Raw genomic sequence first — 26,059 nt, 5'->3', positions numbered from 1 at the left:
TTATTCACCAACCAAAATATGAAAGTTTCTACTTAAAAAATCTATAGTGTAATTTTAAAAGCTACTTAACACAGCAAGGAAAATATTCAATGTCTTTTTTTTTTAACAACAACATCATATTGATTGGGGAGAGATCTTGTCGTCATACATATTATCTAGAAAAATGGACAAATATCCATTACAATTATTACATAGTATTTAGTCCTTAATCCCGCTTTTGGTAGAACATCGACACACTTAATATTACTCTATGTTTCTAGTTAATTCATGTTTTAGAATTTTACATATATTAAAGAATTTTCTGAAACAACAACAACTTTATTTTGTTAATATTACATATTTCTAAGTGTTTTTTTAAGTAATAAAATATCTTAAGGATAAGTTGAGAATCTTGGGTCAAGCTAATTATATTATTTTTTAAAACTACCATATTTTTCTTTTGGTCAAAGTCTATAACATTGAAAACTCATTTTACTATGGTAAATAGTCTATTAGCATTTAAATTTGAAAATATCTTTTAGTCTATAAAAATCTCGTCTAATTTCTCCAACATTGGAAATAGAAAAATGGTTACTTCCGTCAACAAAAAAAAAATAATGGTTCTTATTGTGGTATTATTTCTTATTGTCTCATCATATGCAATATTTAGTCTTATGATTACAAAAGGAGAGATCAACTCCATTTGCACCAAAAGAAAAGAGCTTTCTTCACTCTGTTTTGAGGTTCTAAAACCAACCTCTGAAATTGCATCATTAGATCTTTTTGGTCTCACCAAATTTTTGATCAATTATCAGACTCAAAATATATCAGATACGCTAAAGCAATTGAAATTGTTTGCAGACAACACAACTGATTTTCGTTCTCATAATATGTATCTAAGTTGTATTGAAAATTATGACAGTGCTCTATACGATAATCAGCTTTCCCTTGAATATTTGGCAGCCAAAGACTTGATGCTTTAAACCAAAGAATTGGTGGTGTGACAACAAGAATGTATGAGTGTAGTGATGATTTGTTAACAATCAAGCCAATACCGCAATCAATTATCACGATGTGTAATGTCATTGGAAATTTGTCAAGCATTATGTTAGTAATTCTTGAATATTTCATAAGAAAAGATTAAATACAATGTAATATGAAATCATAATAAAGTAATGATAATATTGTCTTGCCTAGCGTATGCCTTTTTAAAATTATGAATATACATAACAAACGCATAAGAGTCATATAATATACAGTTGACAAAACAGAAGTAAAAGAAATTAGAATTAATTGATTTTAATGTTATAGACTTTTACCAAAAGAAAAATATGGTAGTTTTAAAAATTAATAGAATTAGCTTGACCAATTAGAAGAAAAAAAAAAAAAAATATATATATATATATATATATATATATAGGAAAAGGAAATAGCAAAGACCAATAGGAAAAGGAAAACAGAAAAAAAAACAGAAAATATAAGAAAGAAGAATCTAACGGTTCAAAAAGAAAAAAGGAAATAGCTAACATCAAATCCTGACCGTCATAAACCTTATCTATAAATACTGTATAAGTGCTTCGACTCTTTCACATGACTTGTTCATCTATTTGTTCTCCCCTTCTTAGGTGGTGTGGTGTGATAATCTTCTAAACCCCGACGGGTCTAATGATCATCGCTACGCTACTAGTTCGTTCCTACTTGTGAAATCTTCTCTAGGGTTTGTTGATCTCTTTCAATTGCATCTCTAGTTGTTGTAGTTCTTGCTCTGTTAAAATCTTAGGATTCTGATATGTTGTGTTACATCTTCTAGGTATGATTTGTTTTCCTGTGTATTTGTTTCCTTTTTTATGTTATTTACTTGTGGTTTTTGTTTTGTTGGTTTAGGACCGTTTGTGAATGATCCTATGATTGATCGGTGATGGCTTTGACTGATCGTTTTTATTCTTCTCTGGTTTGGTTTCTAAACTGCATCGGTTGCTATTTTCTTATGGATACGTTCTGTTATTTCAGGTTTTGAAGGATGCTTGCGAGTCATGACTTTGATGGACACGCCTCTTCTCTGTTCGACATCTTCAGGGGTTTTTCTCCTTGTCTTAACACTTTTTTTTATTCTCTTTTTTGTTGTTCCTTACGTTCCTTTCTTCTTCGTCTTGCAGGTGTTTTGGAAGCGAATTATGATCAGATTCAAACATTGCATAATCTCCTTGAGGCAACATTTCAGGCTTTCGCAGGGGTTCCTTAATCGTTACTTCAAACTCATCTCTATTTGCTTCTGAATTTTCAACTTTTAATTATATGTTACTTACTCTCGTTTTCTGTTTTGGTGGTTTAGATTTGTGGAGGAGGATCCTACAATTGGTCGGTGATGGCTTTGACTGATCGTTGTCACTCTAATTCATGTTATTTATCTAAGGTTTGGTGTCTATATATCATCGGTTTCTAATTTTATTTATGAATATGTTCATGTGATTTACTTTTCGTTATGTTATTTCAGGTTTGGATGATGTTTTTATCGATGAGAGTGATGGCTTTGATGGAAATGCTTCTTCAGAGGTTTTTTCTTCTCTTAACAATTCTTTTACTCCCTTTAGTTTGTTCCTTACGTTCCTTTCTTCTTCATCTTGTAGGTGTTCTGGAAGCAATTATGATCGGATCATTATATATATTATTCTTCTCCAATGTTATGAATTTATTTATGTGGTTTACTTGTCGCTCTGTTATTTCAGGTTATAGTTGATGCTTTTATCGGTGAGAGTGGTGTCTCAAGGAGAGACAAAGAAACGCTTCGCTTCTTCTCTGTTCTAACGTATTCAACGGTTTTGTTCTTCCTCTTAACACTTCTTTCATTCTCTGATAGTTCCTTTCTTCTTCGCCGTGCAGGTGTTTTGGAATAAGTATGATATGATCGGATCATTGCATATTATTCTCCAGGCTACGTCTTTAGGCTTTCAACGCATCTCTATTTGCTTCTAAATTTTAACTCTGGTTCGGTGGTTTTTTTTAATTACATGTTACTTACTTGTCGGTTTAGATCTGTGGAGGAGGATCCTTCGATTGATCGGTGCTAGCGTTGATTGATCTTTGTCACTCGAATTCATGTTATATTATCCATCAGTGATTGTGGAGGAGTATACTAAGAAGATCTATCGGTTAATTTATTTAATTTTGGCTATTTTTGGTTAGGTGTGATCTGTCCTCTGTGAGTCTTTTATTGGTTGTTTCCAGATTTTCTGCATCAATCACTCCTCTCTGTTTCTCTGCTGATGTCTGCCTACACATATTCATATGAAAGGTCGTCTTAAGTTTCCTTCCAAACGAGTTTAATCATATACTTTTTTTTCCTCTGTAAGTAGTTTTGTATTGAATGTTATTATGTCTTTTAGATCTGCTAAGTCTGAGGTCTCTGATGTAGAAGGTTGTAACTGTGGTTTACTCTGGTTGTTTTTTCCTCTTTTCCTTGGGTATCTTTTAACAATCTGTTTGTTTCCATTGACTTTGTTATTGGATGTTTCAGGATACTAGTAATGTATATTGATCTCCCTAGTGATGTTGGCATTATCTTTTTACTTGAGGTTCTAAAAGAGAAAATGTCAGGTTACTAACTGGTTCTTCCCCTTGATTATGTTTAGGTGATGCATTATGTTGTTGGATTACAGGGGAGGCTAAATTTTTATGGATAGACTTCTAGCGAATATTTTCAGGTAGTCAGTGAAAATTGAAAACATCACCTTCCTTACATCTGGTGAAGAGGCTTATTAAGTAAGTTGTTGTTGGATTTGTTACCTCCAGATGATAGTTTCTTTCTTCCTTGGACTTATTGGCTTGCAGGTCAAAGCTTTCAGTCTAACACGTTAAAATAACCTCCATTATGGTTACTTTGATTCATATTCTACCACAGGTGTGGGTCGCTTTGACTTGCCTCTACATTGCGCAAATGCTGTTTTCTCAACTTCTCATTGTTCGGAACATAGAGGAGCCTCTTTTTGATTTGTCATGTCGTGACCATGAAGCCTACGCTGGTGTTCTCATGGGAAGCACTGTGACTGGACTGGAGTAGACTGAAAATGATTGAAGTTTGTAACAAATATTCAATTGATAAGACCAAATACATCAATCATTAAACGAGAATGGTTAGCTTATATCTCTCGTTGATTCAAGAAAGCATATCCAAAAAACTTTTGTCCAATCTACCATCCGATAGCATATCCATAACTATCTTTATAGTCGAAGCATCAGCAGCGAACCCGCACCTCTTCATTTCTTCGATTAGTTGAGCTGATTTGATTACATCACTAACTAGGAGATGAGCTCGGATTAGAGTGTTGTATGTGCAGTCGTTTGGAGCAGGCCCATCCTCTACCATTTTTGTAAACAATTTATTTGCTTCAGAGAGTGACCCTTTCTTACATAATCCTGAAATCATTATGGTGTATGCCCTATTATCAAGCTGCATTCCTTTGAGAGGGAGTCTACAGAATAAATCCCAAGCATCATCCACTTTACTAGCATTGCACATCCCGTGAATAATGATACTATACATACTAATATCAAGCTTCATCTCACTCTTCTGCATTTTTTCAAAAATTTCCAATGCTTTTTCTATTTCCCCATTGTCACACAATCCATCCAGCAAAATTTTGTAAGTCACAATATTAGGAGGAACACGACGAGAAACCATCGTTTGGAAGAGTTCTTTAGCAACCTCAAGTTTTCCCGATTGACAAAACCCTTGGATTAGAGTGCTATACGTAACTGTATTAGCAACCACCCCTCTCATAGACATTGTGCGGAAAAGTTCAAAACCATCATCGACCCGCTTAGCCTTACAATATCCATTTATTCCTTGTGATCATATCCCTGAGCAACTGCGCACCATCATCCCATCTACCATCATTACAAAAGCCTCTAATGAGAGTGTTGTAGGTAATAACATCTACTTTAAAACCTTTCACTTCCATTTCGTTGAAAAGGTTGAGTGCATCGTCGAGGTTTTCGTCTTTACAAAGACCATCGATGATGATACTGTAATGGACTACATTAAGCTTGATCTTTCTTTCTTCCATCTTTCTGAGCAACTCCATGGCCAAGGCAGTTTTGCCGGACTTGCACATTACATTTAAAACCGGTCCATATGTAGCTTCATCGGGTTAAACGTGATAGTGCTAGGCTCATACCCAAGTTTCAGGATCTTCCCCAAAACAGAATAAGCGAAACAAACTCTACCACGCCGACAGAAACAATTGATGACAATATTGAGAGAGTACAAGTCATACGCAATCCCAATCAGCTCCATCTGCTTGGAGAGAGCTAGAACGAGATCATACTGCTTTGTTCTGGCAACGGCACTAAACAATCTATTCAAATCAATGACAGTGGGAAGAGGACGAGACCTAATCATGGGTTGAAAGAGATCAACAGCATCCTCTGCCTTGATATCAGCAAGCCCACTTCTCAATCTCTCTCTGTAAGACAGATTCCTATCGCTGAAACCAGAATAGTCTCGTCCGCAACAAGACGAGAAAACATGAGTTCTTGGAGTACCTGCTCTCTCTAGAAGAAGAAGACGACGTGTCTGAACCAATCCCTTCATGACCCAAAACTATAGAATTTGAAAGCTCTTAATAAAAATAAAAATGAGTGTATGTATCAGCTTCTAATTTCATGGAGGAAGCAATGGAATTGGTAAACCTAAAATCTCTCAAAATCAGATGACTGTGTTCGTCGATATGCTTCTATAACCGGCTTAAAGAGACGGTTCATATCAAACCGGTTATCTTTATCCTCCTCTGCTTCCATTCCATTATTTAGTTGTTGACGAAATAAACAATTTGTTTGTTTCGGTACCGGTTGTCTTGTACCGGTACTACTATTTCATGATTAAATCAACATTTGTTTGTTTAATGACCGTTTAATAGTGTTATTATTCTAATTAACGTATCTTATATAATTATATTAATCAGTTATCTAGACTGTGTCTGCGTTTTGATCACTTCATTGAATTTTAAAAAATAATTGTGGTGAATACTGAAATCTGAAATGGACTCCAACATTATTCGCTAAATGCACAGCTTCTTCTATAATTGTGAGTGCTAAATAAGTAATCAAATTTCTATAATATAACATAATCACTCGTACGCATGATCTACTTATATTAGTCTAGTTAAAAAATATAAATATATACAACTAAAGCAAAGAGTTGACAAATAAATATTCCTTAGAAAGAGTTAGTAACTATTTCACGAAGAGAGTGGTGACTGGTGAGCCATATGCTAAGCTCAAACCAAGCTTGTAATCCTTCTTGTTCTTATGATCCAAATTTGCAGAAAGAAGACACTCGAGTCCCACATATAATTCCTTTCCAAGAAGTGCAGATACAACACCGTTAGAATCAATTTTTCCCTGGACACGAGACTGAAACAAAAGCTCACTATTATTAGAATTTAAACGGATTTACAGAAGACATTGTTTTCCATTCCATTTCACAACCTTTCTTTTGTGCAGCTCTTTCTTGAAGAAATAGCTAGAGATATTCACGCGGCCGAACCAGTATGGAGAATTGTTCTGCTGAGGTACTTCAATCCTGTGGGAGCACATGAGAGTGGCAGAATTGGTGAGGATCCAAAGGGCATCCCCAATAACCTCATGCCTTACATTCAACAAGTGGCTGTTGGACGTCTACCTGAACTCAATGTCTACGGACATGACTATCCCACCAAGGATGGTAGTGCGGTAATTACAAATCAGACCCCAAATCTCTTGTTCAGTTTTCTGATGACTGCATTTTAGAATCCAAGCACACACTCAATGCTTCGTGTTACATCATGTAATAGTCTTGTATGATCAAACATCTTCATTCTCCCCCTTTTTAACTTAGTTTGATACTCAAGCACATCCTTTAATCACTAGTAGAACTCCCCCATAATCTTTGCTCTTAGTTCACATCAGACTTTACATTCTCTTCTGTCCCAACTTGAGTGCAAACTAAGATAAAAACAAACAACATATCATATTCACTCCCATCTGGACTACCTTAGCTCTGCAACTATCCTCTGTTTTAATGATATTTGTGAGCTGATCGTTACATCTTATATCCAAACCAACAACTCTGTTTATCTCCCCCTTGCTTGAGTGCATCAATGTGTTCAAAACTCCAAACAAATGATATTTGGTTTTGACATCTTGAGAGTTTCTGAGTTTTAAGCTTGACCTTTGTCTATGAATTCTCTGACTTTAACAACTTCATGGTGATTTCCACAAGCTTATAATTGTATCTTCAAAATCTTCAAACATTCAATTTAGAGAATAACACTATTCCTCACCTCTGACAAGAGCAACCAAATCATCTTAATAGCAACCACCACAAAATTGTATTGCCTTTGTACTTCAAATTAATCAGCATCTCCCCCAAAACCTGCAGAAAATATGCTTCATGGAATCCTTTTACTTTACCCGAAAAGTGAGTCAGATCCTTTACCAAAAAACACAACTGAAATTTGTGTTTTTCAGAAGCATCATTTTCAGTTGTGTTTTTCAGAAGCATCATCAGGAATTAATCCACTCTTTGTCTCCAACTGCAGCTTGTGCCAATATTCACACCACCAAATGAAGGCTTCACACATTCTCTGATTTGACACTTAGAAACATAACCTTCTTCTTGACAGTCCATAAGCTTCATTCCATTTGGTATTCATACCCACCTTTTAAAACTAAAAGTCTTAATCTTCAAAGACTGAAGATCCCTGAAACTTCTTTCACATTCACCATACAAAACTTTGCAAAGAAAAACACAATTATAGAAGTCTTTGAATTAACTTCTTTGAACCGCCATTCTTTGACTATGTTTACAAACTCCACATACAATATCAGAAACTAGCTCCACACTTCTAGAATGTCTCTGCAAAATTTTCTTTCATTCTGAGTTCATTTGATCGCTCATTTGATGTCTCCACAGAAACTGGTCAAATCTGAAACTTCTAATAGACTGATTCCGGAACAGACTGAAGATCCTTGAATAAAATGCAATTCAACCGTCAANTAAGTCACGATATCAGGAGGAACACGACGAGAAACCATCGCTTGGAAGAGTTCTTTAGCAACCTCAAGTTTTCCCGATTGACAAAACCCATGGATTAGAGTGCTATAAGTAACTGTATTAGCAACCACTCCTCTCAGGGACATTTTGCGGAACAATTCAAAACCATCATCGACCCGCTCAGCCTTACAATATCCATTTATGAGACTACTATAAGTCACGATATTAGGATCACAACCTTTGCTAACCATCAGGTCCAGCATCTGGTTTGCCTTGTCTAGGCGGTTCTCCTTGCAAAACCCATCTATCAAAGAACTATATGTAACAGTAGTAGGAGATATACCTCGTCGAATCATCTCCTCGTGCAGTTCTTCGGCCTCTAGAAGCTTTCCCTCTTTCACAAAACTATCAATCAAAACACTGAATGTGACAACGTTGGGGGTGATTCTCCTTGTGATCATATCCCTGAGCAACTGCGCACCATCATCCCATCTGCCATCATTACAAAAGCCTCTAATGAGAGTGGTGTAGGTAATAACATCTGCTTTAAAACCTTTCACTTCCATTTCGTTGAAAAGGTTGAGTGCATCGTCGAGGTTTTCGTCTTTGCAAAGACCATCGATGATGATACTGTAATGGACTACATCGAGCTTGATCTTTCTTTCTTCCATCTTTCTGAGCAACTCCATGGCCAAGGCAGTTTTGCCGGACTTGCACATTACATTTAAAACCGGTCCAAAGGTAACTTCATTGGGTTGACAGCCATTTTCAATCATTCGATCTATCAAAACCACAGTTTCAGACACTTTACCTTTGAGACAAAGTCCATTAACCAGAGTGTTAATGGTAATGAGATCGGGTGTCTGTCTCATTTCTACCATTCGATCAACTAATCCCACGGCTTGGGAGACTCGGCCCTCGAGACATAACCCATTAAGTAGAGTGTTAAACGTGATAGTGCTAGGCTCATACCCAAGTTTCAGGATCTTCCCCAAAACAGAATAAGCGAAACAAACTCTACCACGCCGACAGAAACAATTGATGACAATATTGAGAGAGTACAAGTCATACGCAATCCCAATCAGCTCCATCTGCTTGGAGAGAGCTAGAACGAGATCATACTGCTTTGTTCTGGCAACGGCACTAGACAATCTATTGAAATCAGTGACAGTGGGAAGAGGACGAGACCTAATCATGTCTTGAAAGAGATCAACAGCATCCTCTGCCTTGATATCAGCAAGCCCACTTCTCAATCTCTCTCTGTAAGACAGATTCCTATCGCTGAAACCAGAATAGTCTCGTCCGCAGCAAGAATATACCTCATTCGGGCAATGGAGGAGTGAAGCATTTCTCAGCGTACCTGTCTCCAGGAAGCGAGGCTGAACAAATTTCGAAGCTTTTTTAGAACTCCATCTCCAGATCATCATTAACTTCATCCTCTTCAAACTCACTGTGTATTCAATTTGAAAACCCTATAGAGAGAGCCATGGGACACGAGCTTCGAGACAAAACACCCCAAAACTTGCGATAAAACCGGCTCAATCAAAGCCATACCGGGATTGGTTTAGCTAAAGTTTGCGGTCACGCAAATGAAATTGGTCGAATAATGTTTTGATTTTCTTGTATCTTTGTAAAATAATGCTTTGCATGATAATATTTGAGTTTTGTTTAAGAATATTTGTATAATTAAATGGACTAGAGTTTAAATTCACCACTAATTGTTTTTTTTTTTGTTTTTCTTTTTTTTTGCCAACTAATCGACACTAATATTTGTTCGGTGATATTTGTATAATTTGACTAATTATACTCGTAGATAAAGGCTGTTAGCCTGTTCTTCTGAATTTGATTTTCTTGCATGTATGTGTTGCAAATGTTACCTGAGTCAACTCAGATTTATGGCATACTGTAAATTCAATTTGGTTTCCCATGTTGTTACTGTGGTAGAAATTTAAATTTGTTTCAGATACTTCAGACACTAAAAAAAAAGAAAAGACAAGAGAGGACCAATTTTTTTTTTGAGTTTTAACTATATCCTTCGGAACATTTTAAAATAATCATCTGCTTACGTTAACCAAACCAAAACCAAAACCAACAATCTAATTTGTGTCTTTGTTTTTAGGGAACATAAAAATTCAAAGATTAATACCGAACCAAAACAGAGGTAGAAAAAGAAATCATGAGTTGTATCTCTGTTCTAAGAGCTGTAGCTCTTTCATTATTTGGCTCATATACAAGTGTTGTTTTTGAATCCCCTAGTCTCAAATCTCAATGTTCTCAAACTTGACAAATATGATATCCCTGAAAATGCTCTCAAGTCTCCTCGCCCTTACCAGTTTCAAATGTCATACCAACTTGTAGTTTTTCTGAAGGAACAGAGTTATAAGTTCAATGACATCCTATTGCATAGCTCTCTAGTTCTTGACTTTTGGTAGTTCATCTAATCCAACGCCCGGCCTAAACAATACATCTCTCTTTTTGCGTGTCGGCAAGAAACGGAGTCTTGTGTGAAAGCAAAGGAGGAAGGGAGGTATACCATTTTGCGTGTCGGCAAGAAACGGAGTCTTGTGGCTTCATCCTCCCACTCAATCCCTTCAATCCAATCTGTAGCTTCACATTTTATGACAAACCCTTTAACTTCAGCTACGCTTTTAGAATCAAGCGGAAGCTTCCCCAGTTTGGGACATAGTTCTATGTACATTTCCCTCAGACATGGAAACAGCAGGGGAGTCCAGTAGATGCTCTCCACCACTGGTAAGTCAAGCATCACTAGAGTTTCTAGTTTTCGAAATGGAACAATACCCTGTAGCTGCTGCTGCTTATCAGTTTTCTCTTTGCTCACTACTTCTTCTAGTCTCCCTAAACTCTTCACTTCTAAATGTAAAAGGTTTGGAGCGAACAACAACCAAGTCAAATCTTTAGACCAAAACACCTTTCTATAGACACATATGAGAGGTTTGGGAAGTATGGACCACTGGGGCTACGGAGATTAGTCGGAAAAGTCAATAATTCAATAGATTCGTCCCAAATGTCTTTGATAACTACCTTTTGAATACATCTCCACAACATGCCAGAGGAAAACAGTGTCTTTAAAACATATCTTGACTTGATCTCAATGGTTAGAACTTCTAAGCGTTTCAAGAGAAGCAACTCCTTCAACCTTCCGTCAAACAAGAGTTTATTGCAATAACGTAACGTTAATGTTCTTAAGCGCGACAAATTTGATATCCCATCGATGCTCCGAAGACTTGTTGTACCCTCTAGATACAGATGCATTAGTTTCTTTAATTTTTGGAGACAAGCAGGTAGTCGCACGATCAATGTTCTTGATAAATCAAGATACTTCAAGGAGACCAACTCTGATATCTCATCCGGCAATCCATCAAGACGCAAGTTCTTAGACAGATCCAAAACAACTAGCTTTGGCATACACATAAAGAATTCACCTGCAATACTTAATCTGGTCACCCTTCAAACTGTCGTAGCTATACTTTAGAATAGGAAGGATTTGGTCATCCATGCCAGAAAAATCTGCAGCATACGAATTCAGAACCTGAACCGCATGGTGCCATTCTTGTATAGTCCTCTTGCATGACATGGTCTCGCCAATGCCATTGAGCGCCAGTGGTAGGCCACAACATTTTTCGGCAACTTTTCTTGCTTGCTCAGGTATGTCTGGATGGCTTTTAAGCGTGAGTTGTCCAACCTTTTTCTTGAACAAATCCCACGAGTCATCCTTTGCTAGACACTCAACTTCCATTGGATCATCAACCCCCATGTGACCGCATACTTCCCTAGAACGAGTGGTGAATACTACTTTGCATCCATTTTCTCTTGTAGGAAATGGGACTCCAATTTCTGTTAAATCCACTTTTCTCCAAATGTCATCCAATAACAACACAAATTTCTTATTCTTCATAAGAGTGTGTATATCAGTGACCTTCTGTCTTTTCTCTTTTTGGTTCCAACCCCCTCCACCAAGGCCTAACTTCTCAGCAATCTCATCTTGAATCTTCTCAACTCGAAGATCGCTGGACACCACAATCCAAATGACAATATCAACCCCAACACTTACGCCACAAAACTTATTGTTGATCTGTGCGAGAAGAGTTGTTTTTCCTACTCCTCCCATCCCGTAGAGACCCATGATACCAGTCTCATCATCCATGAGACGGTTCCATGCCCTTTCGAGCATTGTTTCTCGACCAAAAATTATTGGTTGCAGAGGTCTTTCCTCCACCACATCTGCCACTACTGAATCAGCCACAACTTCAAAGACTCCATCAGATTTGATACTCTCAATCTCTTTCAACATCAGAAATACCCTTCTCCCGTAACGAAAGCTAGATGTTAAGTTGTTTGAACAAACACCGAAAAGACACAACCTTTGAAGTTCAACGGTTTTACAACTACTTAAATCATCAAAATGGTTCTCGATGGTCTGAACACTCGTAAGCCATACCTGGACTTCGTTAAGCCTTTGAAGACCTTTGCCCTCTTCCCTCAGCACCCTTCTTAACACATCTTCTCGCCTTGCCTTAAGTACTTCCATGGATTTCTCAAGGGCCACCAAATTCTTCTCAAGGTTACGAATATAATTACCTCTGCCACAAAAGCAGCTACCGGCACGGTTCAATACTTGATCGCAAGATAGTTGGAAAGACACACAACCCCCCATCCTGCACTTACACAAAGACAGATTCAAAATGCAACCAAGGAAGCTTAATTCACAATTAAGAACTGTGATGGTTAGGAGATCACATCTAGCCAAAAAGAAGACTTGGACTTTTGTTAGTCATATTCGTGAATGAATGATTTCGTCCAAGTCAAAAGTCGTCTCTATCACTAAGGTCCACTCCAAAAGAAAAAAGAAAAAAAAACTTTAGGGGGACCAAACTTTTTATTCACCACTTGATTGGAGATAAGACAAGAGTAACAGAAACTAACTAACTAACCATTGCAGCTCATGGAGAGAGAAACACACAGATAAGTAAAATTCAATTAAAAATTTAAAACCCATAAAAGAGATCAGGAAAATAAAGTAGAGAGTAGAGAGACAGAGATCAAACTTTGAAGCAGCAACTCAAGTAATCTCTGAAAAGCAAAGAGCATACATACTACGCAATAAGAGGGAGACATAAATTGAAGTGAGAAGGAGAGATAGAGATAGTATCTTTTTTGTTTCGAAGTAGGGACTGCATCACCCAAATTAAAAAAAAAAATACCGATCGAAATTACGAAAAAGTTTCAATTTTTTTCGAGCCCTTTTGCTCTGAACTACGTACGATTCAGAGTATCATCAAACTCAAATCTATCTTCTTAACCTCGAGATTCGATTCCGTACGGCTAAGAAAATATTGACAAACCAAACCGAAGTTTAGGTTATGGGCCTGGATCGGGAGTTGAAAATTGGAAACCTTGGAATAAAAATATGTTAGGCCGGCCCAAATTACTTAAACATATATATAGCATTGTAGCCTTAGGGTTTAGGAGGCACAAGACGTACAAGACAAGAATCATGGGGAAGCAACGCCCGCGTGGTCGAGGAGGGTGTTTCAAAAAACGTTGCCCGATGCTACGTAGCTATAAAAAAACTCAACGTTATAATTATGCAAGAAGAAGAATATGTGCGTCTCAGAAGGAATCGGATCACTCTGAGGTTACTATAGCTACCGCCGACCCTCTTCAGTAGGTGTCCATTTATTATATCTCTCTAGTGTTCACTCCTTTTTAGTCAGAATTTTTTTTTTTTTAATTTAAGTGATATATTGCAATTTCAAACGATACAGAGAGTGTATATGATCAATTAATTAATTAGCAATACGTAGCTAGCTATATGGATCGTTGTTGCTCATATATTTCTCTATGTTGAATGTTTTTTCACCTGACTGATCAGAATAGCTAAGCAAGCTCCGATCGAGTTCAAAGATACGACTCCTCCACAACTACAAGCGCAAAACTTTGGAAAAGAAGAAGAAACTCTTGATGATCAAGCGCAAATTGCCAAATCCACCATTTGAGTCAGTAATTATATATTTGGCCGCTCTCTACGACTACGTTCTCTAATTTAATACCCGGCCCGAACGGAATATGTTTTCTGATGTTTTGTAACTTTGCGATGCTTTTTTTTTTTGTTTTTGTCTTTTAAAAGACCTGTTATGCTATATGCATATGATTTTGAGAAAACCTTTGTCATGATAATTAATGTCCCCGATGGTATTGTCTCCTTGGTGTAATCGCTGGTCAAATATGTTCATTTCACTCATTTGCTCTGTTTACGTCAACAAGTGCGAACCAGAGATCTGTTTATTTCGCTGTTTCTCAATCATCTCCAAAAAAAACATTTAAAACCAAGCACAATAGCTAAGGATATTCAGGGGTTAACCAATTGTTAAAATCGCCATAAAGTTGAAATGAAGAGCATTCTTACGCTTTTCGTTGGAGGCATCATAAGGTCATCAACCATCATCATAAACAGTCAGTTTATCATTATGGATTTGTATTTGAAGAAAGAAGTTCCTCTGTCTTTGAGTCAGCCAACTCCTATATTTGAAGCAGTGGCGGATCTAAGAAAGAATTTTATCAGTGGCAACAACCATGTTTTACAAAACACATAATAACGTTTGAACAAAATATCTTATAAAAGTATCCTACGCTCACTCATAGTCTGAAATCTTTTAATCACCTTTTCATTAGTGACCAATCTAAATAAATCTTTCTCAATATAACATACTAAACAATCGCTTAAAAACTGATCTCCAATTCTGTTGCGTGATGATGTCTTCACTAGTTTCATTGCAGAGAAACACCTTTCCACACTTGCAGTAGCCACAGGCAAAGTTAAAACTAACTTCAGCAGTCTATAAACCAAAGGATGCGCAAGATGCTTTCTTGTTTCCACCATAAGACGAGAAAGATCTCCAAGATTCTTCAAATTCTTGAATCTTATATCGGCGCATATATTGCCGATGTAGATTCCGAGTTGTTGTTCAAGACATAAACAATCCCCAAAACTAAAGTCCTCTGGGTAAAATCCAGCCAATCTCATCAACTTTGTCTTGTCAAACTCATGAAACGAGTCAAGAGGACTTAAAGAAGCCATACAAATAAGTAGTTCAGTGTTTACCTCGGTAAAACGATCACTAAACTCCTGAAGTTGCATATCCAAAACAGTATAGAAACAATTAACCTTGTAATGATGCATAGTGGTTATGTTGGTTTTTTTTCTTGGCTTCCTTGAATCAACAAAATCTTCATCCATCTTGAGCACTTCAAAATTATGTTTCTCACAAAAATCAGAAACATTAATCAGAAATGAATCCCATCCACCATCTCGTAGTTTTTGTAATTCTCGCTTAGTTGATTCAACCAGTGACATGGCATTCAAAATATCTTGATCCTTCCTTTGCAAAGCCATCGATAAATTCTCGGTCATCCCCAAGATGAGTAACATTAGTTGCATATAGAACACACAATCAAATGTATGAAAGTACTTGAGAAGACCATATGCTTGACGTCTTTTTGAGTCATCAACTCCTTCATCTTGAATATACTCAAGAACTTCAATGATAGAAGGAAACAACTCAACCATACGCAATAACGTTTTGTGATGAGAATTCCAACGAGTACTTCCAGGCCTTTGAAGAGAAAGCTCTTGATTCAATCCTGTTCTAGTGCTAATGTCACCACTACTAATTCCCTCCTGCACTTTATTCCGATAACTTTCTCGAATCATATCCTTCCTCTTACAAGAAGCTCCAACCACATTCAACATAGTAGAAACCATGTCAAAAAAATCACCAACACTAAAGTGTTTTTTAGCAACTGCAACGACCACCAGCTGAAGTTGATGAGCAAAACAATGGACGTAATATGCAGAACTGTTTTCCCTAGCAACCAATGATCTAAGCCCATTGAACTCACCCTTCATATTACTTGCTCCGTCATAACCTTGTCCTCTAACCTTTGTCAAGCTTAACCCATATTTTGCAAATAAACCATCAATTGCAGACTTCAGAGATAAAGAAGATGTTTCTTTCACATGAAGAACTCCAACAAATCTTTCTTTAATTGCTCCACTCTTATCAACAAACCGAAAAACAACAGCCATTTGTTCCTTGTCAGAGATATACAGACTCATCAACCAACAAAGCAAACACATCATGATCAATTTCTTCTATGATAGATTTCACAACTTCTTCTGCAAAAGAGTTTGCAATATCCTTTTGAATCACTGGAGAAATCATCTGGTTATTTTTTGGAGCATTCTCCAAAATAACCTTATGTGCACCATCATTTTGTTCTCCAGTGTATCTAATGAGCTCTAAAAAATTACCTCTATTAGCAGACTCTTTTGATTCATCATGACCACGAAAAGGTAACCCTTGTCTCAACAAGTACCTGGAAGCATCAATCGAAGCATTCAACCGGACGCGATACTCCTTTTTTACGACATCGTCTTGCTTATGCAGAGCATGTACAATAGACTGAGCTTGATTCAACAAATCATCACATTTCCTAGCAGCAATCTTATGAAATGTGTTGGGTGTATCACCCACATGATCCCTTAGTGACTCAGGCTTATTCCACAGAGAAAAACCTTCTTCCACAAACGCATAATTGTTGCCTCTTTTTGGTATCTCATCTTTAAATAAATAACAACACAAGCAATAAGCTTTATTAGTCGATGTACTATACTCTAACCAGGTAGAGTATTTACCAAACCAAGCTGAATTAAATCGCCTCAATGCAGTTCCAATTCTTTTCTGAGGAAATATATGATCATAAGGTTGACATGGACCTCTAGTTAAGTACTTGCGCCTTACTTCATCTCTTTGATTTGGATGATAATCCAATATTCTTTTTCTTTGAGCAGGATCCCACGGCAAATCATCCAAATTATCATAAATATTTGAAGCAGAAGTTGGTTTGTAATATCGCTCCATTGTTTTATCTGCAAAACTCAACTGCTCAATTATGTTTCTAAAATCAAAGTAGAAAAGGAAAGAGACTCAGACACCCGTAGAAATATAACAAAACATCTAATAAAAAAGGATCAACTTAAATTCTAGAAGCATAGAAGAAGCAAAAACGTTACCTGAATATGAGATTTTGCGTCTTTAATGGAAACGAACAAAACAAATTTTGGCTAAAAAACGAAATCAGAAAGAAAAGAAGCTGAAAAATCTCACGTTTTAGTTGTGTAATGGGGAATGAGATAAAACCAACTAAAACGAAATGGGCTTGTAGTATTCTTTTTATCAACTAAATGGGCTTCCAATTGTAACAAAATAAATTAGGCTTTCAATTCAACACAAAAATCCAAATTTATGTATTGATAAAAAACGTGGATATAAAAATGTTGGGGGCATTAAATATTTTTTTAGCAAATGCAAAAATTAAAATGGTAATAAATAACTCTTGTTTTTGAAATTTTGACCGTGGCAGCTGCCCCTCTTTACCGTGACGTGGGTCCGCCCTTGATTTGAAGTGGTATATACGAGAAGAATTCCTCTTTTAGCCTAGAAAATGCAGTCATGATCTTAGCCTCAGCCCTTAGATGATGGACTTAATTAGTGTGACACAAAAAAAAAATGGATTCACTTAAATAAGGATCAGTCAAAAGAAACTAATAATAGTATATGGTCACAAATTAGCAAATACAGACAGACGTAGGTAAGAAATTGATCTTATTTGCAAGTGCTCAGAGCGCTGTTTAGTGTTTTGAGAGTTGTTTAAACAAGGTACATTGCAAATGTAGTACAAATATGTTTTTGATACTCATTAAAACTTTTTTTCTTGAACATTAAATTTCAAAGAATAATTCAGAACCGAAACAGGGGTAGACTAAAAGAAGAAGATACAAAAACAACAATATTCTGGGTCATGGACTCATATGGCTCCTCAACGCAGCCTACAAGAAGGTAAGAAACGGTGTCATCGTGTGGCATCTTCCTCCCATTCAACTCTTTCTATCCATTCTTCCTCAGAGTATTCTATGACCAATTCTTTCTAAGATGAAAACATTCTAAGAAAGCATATCCAAAAACTTTTTGTCCAATCTACCATCGGATAACATATCCATAACTATCTTTATAGTCGAAGCATCAGCAGCGAACCTGCACCTCTTCATTTCTTCGATGAGTTCAGCTGACGTCATTACATCACTAACTAGGAGATGTGCTCGGATTAGAGTGTTGTATGTCCAATTATCTGGCTCACACCCTTCCTCCTTCATTTTTTTAAACAACAGGTCCGCTTTAGATAGTGAGCCTTTCTTACACAGTCCTCCAATCATTATGGTGTATGTCTTAACATCGGCCTTCACTCCTCTAAGAGGTAGACTACTGAATAAATCCCAAGCATCATCTACCTTACTATCATTGCACATCCCGTGAATGATGATGTTATAGATACCAATATCAAGTTCCATCTTACTCTTCTGCATTTTTTCAAAAATTTCCATTGCTTTTTCTAGTTCCCCATTGTCACACAACCCATCCAGCAAAATAGAATAAGTCACGATATCAGGAGGAACACGACGAGAAACCATCGCTTGGAAGAGTTCTTTAGCAACCTCAAGTTTTCCCGATTGACAAAACCCATGGATTAGAGTGCTATAAGTAACTGTATTAGCAACCACTCCTCTCAGGGACATTTTGCGGAACAATTCAAAACCATCATCGACCCGCTCAGCCTTACAATATCCATTTATGAGAATACCGTAAGTCACGATATTAGGATCACACCCTTTGCTAACCATCAGATCCAACATCTGGTTTGCCTTGTCTAGGCGGTTCTCCTTGCAAAACCCATCTATCAAAGAATTGTATGTAATAATATCAGGAGCTATACCTCTTGTGATCATCTCCTTGTGCAGTGTTTCGGCATCTACAAGTTTTCCCTCTTTCGCAAAACAATCAATCAATGCGTTGAATGTGACAACGTCTGGGGTGATATTCCTTGTGATCATATCCCCAAGCAACTTGGCACCATCATCCCATCTACCATCATTACAGAAGCCTCTAATGAGAGTGTTGTAGGTAATGATATTTGATTTGATCCCTTTCACTTCCATTTCGTTGAAAAGGTTGAATGCATCGTCGAGGCTCCCGTCTTTGCAAAGACCATCGATGATGGTACTGTAATGGACTACATCGAGCTTGATCTTTCTTTCTTCCATCTTTCTGAGCAACTCCATGGCCAAGGCAGTTTTGCCGGACTTGCACATTACATTTAAAACCGGTCCATATGTAACTTCATCGGGTTGACAGCCATTTTCAATCATTCGATCTATCAAAACCACAGCTTCAGACACTTTACCATTGAGACAAAGTCCATTAACCAGAGTGTTAATCGTTATGAGATTGGGTGTCTGTCCCATTTCCACCATTCGATCAACTAACTCCATAGCTTCGGGAACTCTGCCCTCGAGACATAATCCGTTAATCAGAGTTGAAAAAGTGACTGTGTCAGGCTCATACCCAAGTTTCAGGATCTTCCCCAAAACAGAATAAGCGAAACAAACTCTACCACGCCGACAGAAACAATTGATGACAATGTTGAGAGAGTACAAGTCATCCGCAATCCCAATCAACTCCATCTGCTTGGAGAGAGCTAGAACGAGATCATACTGCTTTGTTCTGGCAACGACACTAGNGGAATTGGCTCAATTCGCTGAATTAGAAGCCTTTGCCCAATTTTCTTCCTCAATATCTAAAAGCCCACTTCTCAATCTCTCTTTATAAAAGCACAATAGCTAAGGATATTCAGGGGTTAACCGNGCCCACTTCTCAATCTCTCTCTGTAAGACAGATTCCTATCGCTGAAACCAGAATAGTCTCGTTGGCAGCAAGAAACTAGCTCATTCGGGCAATGGTGAAGTGAAGCATTTCTCAGANTCAACCATCATCATAAACAGTCAGTTTATCATTATGGATTTGTATTTGAGGAAAGAAGTTCCTCTGTCTTTGAGTCAGCCAACTCCTATATTTGAAGTGGTATATACGAGAAGAATTCCTCTTTTAGCCTAGAAAATGCAGTCATGATCTTAGCCTCAGCCCTCAGATGATGGACTTAATTAGTGTGACACAAAAAAAAAATGGATTCACTTAAATAATGATCAGTCAAAAGAAACTAATAATAGTATATGGTCACAAATTAGATTTAGTGGGTACTTTAAGTAAAGAAAAAAAAAGAAGAGGAAATAGATTTAGTGGGTCCGTGTATCACAGCAAACAAAAGTAAGTCCCACTCATTCATAAAGCGCCACAAGCAAAGAAGTGCTAACTGATGATGTCATGCGTGATGAGTGCACAATCATGCTATGGCAAATTTCCTTCTTTTTTCTTTTACTTCTGAAAGGCTCACCGCATGACTACTTACATATTTTTATAAAGTCATTCCAATTATTATTGTTTCTACACTTAGTCCCCATATACATTTTTGGACACATACCAGCCATACAAGACACACTTCCAATTACAAAACATACCCCATGCATCGTTTTCACATATTTAACAAAGCTCCCACATCAATTATCAATTTGTTAAGTTTTCAGCATCGGCAACAGTTCAGGATAGCTTGACGTAAATTTGACGAAATCATCGTATGCTTCTGCGATGAGATGATCATCGTCCCAATTATCCCGATATGTAGCGGATTGTGCATAAATTCTCTTGAAACCAATGTAAAACATTTGTTCTCTCCATTTCTCTATCAGGGGATAGTCACATTGATCCGCAAGCCAATTATCATATTCAAACTGCCACAATAATTCACCAAAAGAAAAATGTTTAGCCTCCACCATTTGTTATCTTTATTGCGAAAAAATAGTGGTAAGAGATATATATGTGTACCTGAGAGTCATCAGGCATCAAATGTGTATATCTTTTGGGAATTCCCGAAGATTCAAGCTTCTCGTAGAACGTCTTAGTGTCTTCCATCATCTCGTCTTGTGATGGGAGAGATACTCGACCGGACAAGACCGCTGCGACCCACTTGCTTTGAAGCTCAAACATCGGAAAGGGGGTGATCTAAATACATCAAGTGAAACCAAACAATGAGATTATTTGCATACGCAACAAGATATTCACACACACAAAAATAAAAATGAAAACATTTTTACGATTATTAACCTGCCATGGTAAGCCAATGAACGAAAGGCCCGGGGCAAGAGCCGGAGGAAATACATGCTTATACAACGGTCCAACTCGATTATCGTCCACGGTTACTTCACCTTTTGTGTCGAGAAAGGGGAAGTAATATTTGTACCTGAAGATAGTTATAACAAGATCAAAATGGGTCAATGAAAAACGTTTTCACATATTTTATATGCTCTGTGTTTTAATGTTTAAGCCATGGTCTATCTAACCCGGTACAATGCATAATGGTATCTGCGTAAACCGTCTCTCCGTTCTCGAAAACCACCGAACCGTCTTCGCGGGCAATTTCAATCTATTGTACAATGAACGTCACCAAAAATTATTCAATGGTTTATGGAGTAAATACTTAAATCACGTAGCCTGATGAATCTTATCACAAAACAATCAACATGATTCATTAGCCTATATACCCTTGGGTGAAGCCATAGATTGTCATAACCGGGAAGTTTCTCGTAGGTCTCCGGTGAAGTCGACCTAGACGAAACATGGACTTCTTTCGCCACCTTTGCAATATCTCTGCTTATATCAACTCCACTCGCCGAGCTTCCGATCACTATCACCACCTGCAAAATTACACAACAAACAAGGAAACGATTCAACAATTAAGAGTGAAGAGAAATGTTAATATATATGAAATTGTCACAAGATTCAATATAGTATATTACATATTTCGACAAGTACCTGATCTTTGAATTGATCAGGAACACGGTAGTTGTGACTGTGAATTTGCTTGCCTGGCCATGAATCTATTCCTGAAATAAAAGCAAAATTATTGTTATTTTTCCCTAAGGAAAACCTAAATGATCCCGANTTTTTTTTTTTTTTTTTTTTTTTTTTTTTTTTTTTTTTTTTTTTTTTTTTTTTTTTTTTTTCTGAATAAAGAGAACTCTGTTTTCTATATATAATGTTTATTACTTACAATAAATTTTAATGTAAATGTTTTTTAACCAATTCATATTTCAGTTAAATTAAATCCTTCTTCAATTGAAAATTTTAACTACACAACTCAGGACACTTGCTTATTTACCAGCGATAAGAGCGTGACGAGGCTCTGTATAGTGTCCGTTACAAACCATGACAGCGTCGTATATCTCGTCGGCAACACCATCGGAGCTTCTAGACTTAACCCTCCACTTCCCTCGGTCATCCTCCTCCGCCTCCACCGGCTCCGCCATAACAACCTCCGTCTCGAACCTTATCATCTCCTCGATATCGAACTCTTTAGCAAAGTCTCGCAGGTAAGCAAGAACCTCAGTATGAGCCGGATGTCTTCTCGGATCCCTCGACCCGTCATGTAGTCGGGCCGCAAAAGGGAAGTCGGTGAAACCCATGCATTCTCTGGGGATGTTGGTGCGTAGGGATCTGTAGAGGCTCGAGTGGACGACGGGTCGGGTAGGGTCGAGGCTAAGCGGGTCTGGTTCGACTTGAGAGGTATAAGCCCACACGCCTCCGATTTGGCTCCCCCGCTCTAAGACGACTACTGAGTGGCCTTCACGACGTAGCTCACGAGCAGCTACGAGTCCAGCGGCTCCGGCTCCGATTACTGCTACGTGGCGAGAGATGGATGGATCAGAATGAGTCGGTGCCATGTTAGGTTATTCTGAAATATTATTGTGAAATAATGAAGATGAAGAGATTGTGATGGTAACGAAGAGAGTAAGGTGATGGTGTTTGTTTTGATCATAACGATGTGCATTATTTATATACGAAGAAAATAGTGATACTAACGATGACGTGTCACTTCATTGTATACAATTCTTACATTAATCTCGTCTGAATATTAAATTCAGTTAAGTAGCAAGGTTCCAGCCGTGGTTAGATGTTACACTCTAAAACTGATTATAAAAATTGGTGGTTTCTAAAAAAAGCATAATCTATTATTGATTCTACAGGAAGTTGAAAATTTGATTATATATCATGAAGTTTCTTAATTATAAATATTTGCGTATACATTTTATATGGGATTTTTACAAGAGGTATAGTATACAATTTCTTGTTTATTTGATCAACTGAATGTGCTTCCACGATAATTGATTTTAAAGATGAAAAGAAATAATAATAAGGTTTAATTAAGTCATTGTAATTAGCTTTCCTTTATTAGGTTACTTTTTAATATCCGACGAAGATTGGTTACTACTTCTTTTGAAGTGTTGCCGAATGTATCTACCACCCAACAGTGTCCCAGACCATGTGTGTACTATTCAACATGGCATACAAAAAAATAAACTTTTTCTATTGTAATATATGTATGACTAAATAAATTATAGTAGAAAGGTGGATATGCATCATTAAATATTCTTACCACCATCCACATCATATTAACCAATATCATTGCTTATTTCAGATTATAGATACTAAGTGTGATAGACATGTAGCTCAAATTTTCAGAAGTGAGCTTCTTTAAAAAAAAAAAGAATCAGCAGTCGATCGATTTAGAAAGTCTGAGTAGAGAAAACGTAAGACTGATCTGTATATTAAATATAATATTGAAAATATATAATATATACCAAAATTAATTTTATGGTTGGAGACTTAAAATCGGTAAAAGCTGTATGGAGACGGCAAATACGAATCGACTACGCCATTCTTTGAAAATGAAAGACGCCAAATATGAAAAAATATCTATCAAGTTGCAAACAAAACCATTACGAAAGTAGTTTAAAAAAATGGAAACATTTTAAATTACTTTATCGACACTTTCGTCTTTTTGGACAAAACACTAACACCACAGATTATATATATCAAACTTCTTAAAAGATCTACCAATTATAGGATTTAGCTTACAACAGATGTGGTTGAATTATTGTACACGACACTATTCTTTCCTTTATCTAAAACTAACTTTTTATATACATTTTTGCATATATTAAATAATTCATACTAATTAATTTGCAATTTTGATGTCTTTTAAAATAGGTTATGCAACAACAAATATTTTTGGTGCTGTACATCTAAAAATAAAAATATACATTTTTTCTCTTTTTTTTGGTATCAATATTAAGTTTACAATATACATTCGACTAACCCCGAGACCAAAAGGTTTCCATGACATTAATTTTTTTATGTAGTTTTAACAAGCGAGTTTAGCACGGATCGAAGTGAATTTTTTTTTTTTCGAAGATGATGTGAGATGAAGTTGCAACGTTAGTATGAAGACAACAATTTCTCTGGTTCCAAAATATCATATATATTGTAGCTTGGAAAAGGATGTGGATAACATATAGTCCTGGTTTGTTAGTAACCTTTTTGTTATTCATAATTATTTTGGGGACCAAAATCTAGTATACCCTTGCAATCAAAAGTTTATTCTCATATCCCCTGCAAAAATAACAAATTATATATATATTTTTTTAAATCAAAAATGTGGTTAAAGACAAATAAACCTATATCATTTCTGTTATTTACAGATCCAACCACCTTATACCCACCCAAACCCACAAAATTCGGACAATCCAGTTGAAATCGGATCTCTCTTTTAACTACCCAACTTTTCGAATTCCTTCATTCACGACTCCACTCTCCCTCGTTCAATTCCCGTTAATTATTCTTCTCCCTCAAGTGCAACTAAGGATAACTCGATTCTGGGTAAGTTGAAATAGGTTGGGGTTTTTCGAATTTGGGTTATTTGTTTTTCAAAATCGGGTAATATGGGTTTCGATTTTCGATAATTTGGTTTTCAATTTTGGGGTTTTGTCGATTTTTTTCATGTGTTGATTCCTCAGAACGTTGAAAGTCATCAGATTTTGGGGCGTTTGTTTTATGTTCAATTTGGTTTGTGGAAAAGCTTGGAACAAACGTTTGTTTCATCAGATTATGTTCAATTCTGATGAAACAAAGTCCTCAAAACGTTTGTTTCATCAGATTATGTTCAATTTGGTTTGTGGAAGTTGAAGTTGAAATCAGTTGTTGTTTTTTGTGTGCATGTGTGGAAGAATCATAATGGTTCGTACAAAGAACCCAAGCTATGTGGAAAAATCGAATCCCCCAGCAGATCTCGAAGAAGAAGCAACTCGTGGAGATGAATCAGAACGTGATTCCGATAAAACGGACTCAATTGAGAAGTCAAATGATAAGGATTCATCGGTAAGTATCTCTCCCTATATTGGTATAACCGTATAAGAATTCGTTCTAAAAAGTATAACTGTATAACTTGGTATAACTTAGAAAAGGTATAACTTAGAAAAACTTGGTATAACTAGATATGTGTCTTGCAGGAATCTGAGGATGAATCCGATGTAATGCAACCTTTGAGTATGTACTTTGATTACTCCCAGTATACGAAGCCTTTCAAGATGTCTGGAAAGTGTTATATTTCAGAGGCGGTAAACTTATTAGGCGGTCATCTTAAGGAAGAGGAGTTGGATTGGTTCTTAGGGCACCCACAGTTCAAGCATTTCTTCCATATGCCTAAGGATTCGAATCATAAGTTGATGGGTATGTGGATGTTGTTGCTTCGCACAGCGCATTTGGAGAAGAAAAATGAATGCTGGTTCATTGTTAATGGGACTCCCATCCGGTATTCTCTCAGAGAAATGGCAATCATTTCTGGGTTATATTGCCATCAGTATCCAAAATTCAAGGATGGTTTGGGCAGTTTAAATTTTGCTCGGAAGCAATTTAAAGGTGGACAAATAATACAATATGGAGATGTCAAAGCGAAGCTACTTTCGATGAAGAAACCTTCAGAGGATCGTTTGAAGATGGCCGTACTGTATTTTTTATCTAGCGTCATCATAGGGAAGAAAAAGGGTGGAAAGAATGCACCCTCTGTGGAGCCTTTCTTTCTTAGAGCTGTGGATGATCTTGATTTGTGTAGAACATTCCCTTGGGGTCGAATGGCATTTGATGAGAACATGAAAGACATCTTTCATTTGATGGGACACTTTGA

At 36.9% G+C, this 26,059-nt stretch overlaps 5 protein-coding genes, 1 long non-coding RNA gene and 2 pseudogenes across 6 annotated transcripts; all 8 read right to left on the bottom strand.

Moving 5' to 3' along the window:
- LOC104743255 (pentatricopeptide repeat-containing protein At1g12620-like) lies at positions 4,036 to 4,776 on the bottom strand. The gene has a single exon (XM_019235287.1). It carries the CDS (start codon positions 4,760 to 4,762, stop codon positions 4,133 to 4,135), a length of 630 nt encoding a protein of 209 aa, XP_019090832.1. The 5' UTR covers positions 4,763 to 4,776; the 3' UTR covers positions 4,036 to 4,132.
- Positions 5,070 to 5,589, bottom strand: LOC109128605 (pentatricopeptide repeat-containing protein At1g12300, mitochondrial-like). Its single transcript, XM_019235288.1, has one exon. The coding sequence runs from the start codon at positions 5,567 to 5,569 to the stop codon at positions 5,096 to 5,098; it is 474 nt and encodes a 157-aa protein (XP_019090833.1). The 5' UTR covers positions 5,570 to 5,589; the 3' UTR covers positions 5,070 to 5,095.
- On the bottom strand, positions 6,078 to 6,572 carry LOC104739873. The gene is made up of 2 exons (XR_760085.2): positions 6,466 to 6,572; positions 6,078 to 6,390 (listed from the first exon to the last, which is right to left on the bottom strand). It is a non-coding gene; the product is annotated as an uncharacterized LOC104739873 (long non-coding RNA).
- On the bottom strand, positions 7,912 to 9,466 carry LOC104743254 (pentatricopeptide repeat-containing protein At1g12300, mitochondrial-like). Its single transcript, XM_010464360.2, has one exon. The coding sequence runs from the start codon at positions 9,445 to 9,447 to the stop codon at positions 7,912 to 7,914; it is 1,536 nt and encodes a 511-aa protein (XP_010462662.1). The 5' UTR covers positions 9,448 to 9,466.
- LOC104743252 (probable disease resistance protein At1g12290) lies at positions 10,176 to 13,307 on the bottom strand. Its single transcript, XM_019235914.1, has one exon. The coding sequence runs from the start codon at positions 12,684 to 12,686 to the stop codon at positions 11,451 to 11,453; it is 1,236 nt and encodes a 411-aa protein (XP_019091459.1). The 5' UTR covers positions 12,687 to 13,307; the 3' UTR covers positions 10,176 to 11,450.
- LOC104743251 lies at positions 14,646 to 16,838 on the bottom strand (annotated as a pseudogene).
- Positions 17,769 to 20,510, bottom strand: LOC104743250 (annotated as a pseudogene).
- Positions 20,418 to 22,861, bottom strand: LOC104739872 (flavin-containing monooxygenase FMO GS-OX-like 2). The gene is made up of 7 exons (XM_010460340.2): positions 22,199 to 22,861; positions 21,853 to 21,923; positions 21,582 to 21,734; positions 21,381 to 21,463; positions 21,145 to 21,280; positions 20,866 to 21,042; positions 20,418 to 20,771 (listed from the first exon to the last, which is right to left on the bottom strand). The coding sequence occupies exons 1-7, from the start codon at positions 22,758 to 22,760 to the stop codon at positions 20,556 to 20,558; spliced, it is 1,398 nt and encodes a 465-aa protein (XP_010458642.1). The 5' UTR covers positions 22,761 to 22,861; the 3' UTR covers positions 20,418 to 20,555.

The sequence above is a fragment of the Camelina sativa genome, chromosome 14 (genome assembly GCF_000633955.1).
Source record: "Camelina sativa cultivar DH55 chromosome 14, Cs, whole genome shotgun sequence".
Classification (NCBI taxonomy): Eukaryota; Viridiplantae; Streptophyta; class Magnoliopsida; order Brassicales; family Brassicaceae; genus Camelina; species Camelina sativa.
Note: the sequence above shows the minus strand (reverse complement) of the source record. Positions and strands in the feature narration are given on the sequence as shown.

Excerpts from the sequence above, each read along its gene's own strand:
- LOC104743255 (XM_019235287.1), bottom strand. The coding sequence starts at position 4,762 with ATGTCTATGAGAGGGGTGGTTGCTAATACAGTTACGTATAGCACTCTA.
- LOC109128605 (XM_019235288.1), bottom strand. The coding sequence starts at position 5,569 with ATGAAGGGATTGGTTCAGACACGTCGTCTTCTTCTTCTAGAGAGAGCA.
- LOC104743252 (XM_019235914.1), bottom strand. The coding sequence starts at position 12,686 with ATGGGGGGTTGTGTGTCTTTCCAACTATCTTGCGATCAAGTATTGAAC.
- LOC104739872 (XM_010460340.2), bottom strand. The coding sequence starts at position 22,760 with ATGGCACCGACTCATTCTGATCCATCCATCTCTCGCCACGTAGCAGTA. Across the intron at positions 21,924-22,198 it reads TCGTCACGCTCTTATCGCTG|GAATAGATTCATGGCCAGGC; the intron begins GTAAATAAGCAA and ends CTTTTATTTCAG. Across the intron at positions 21,281-21,380 it reads ACCATTATGCATTGTACCGG|GTACAAATATTACTTCCCCT; the intron begins GTTAGATAGACC and ends AACTATCTTCAG.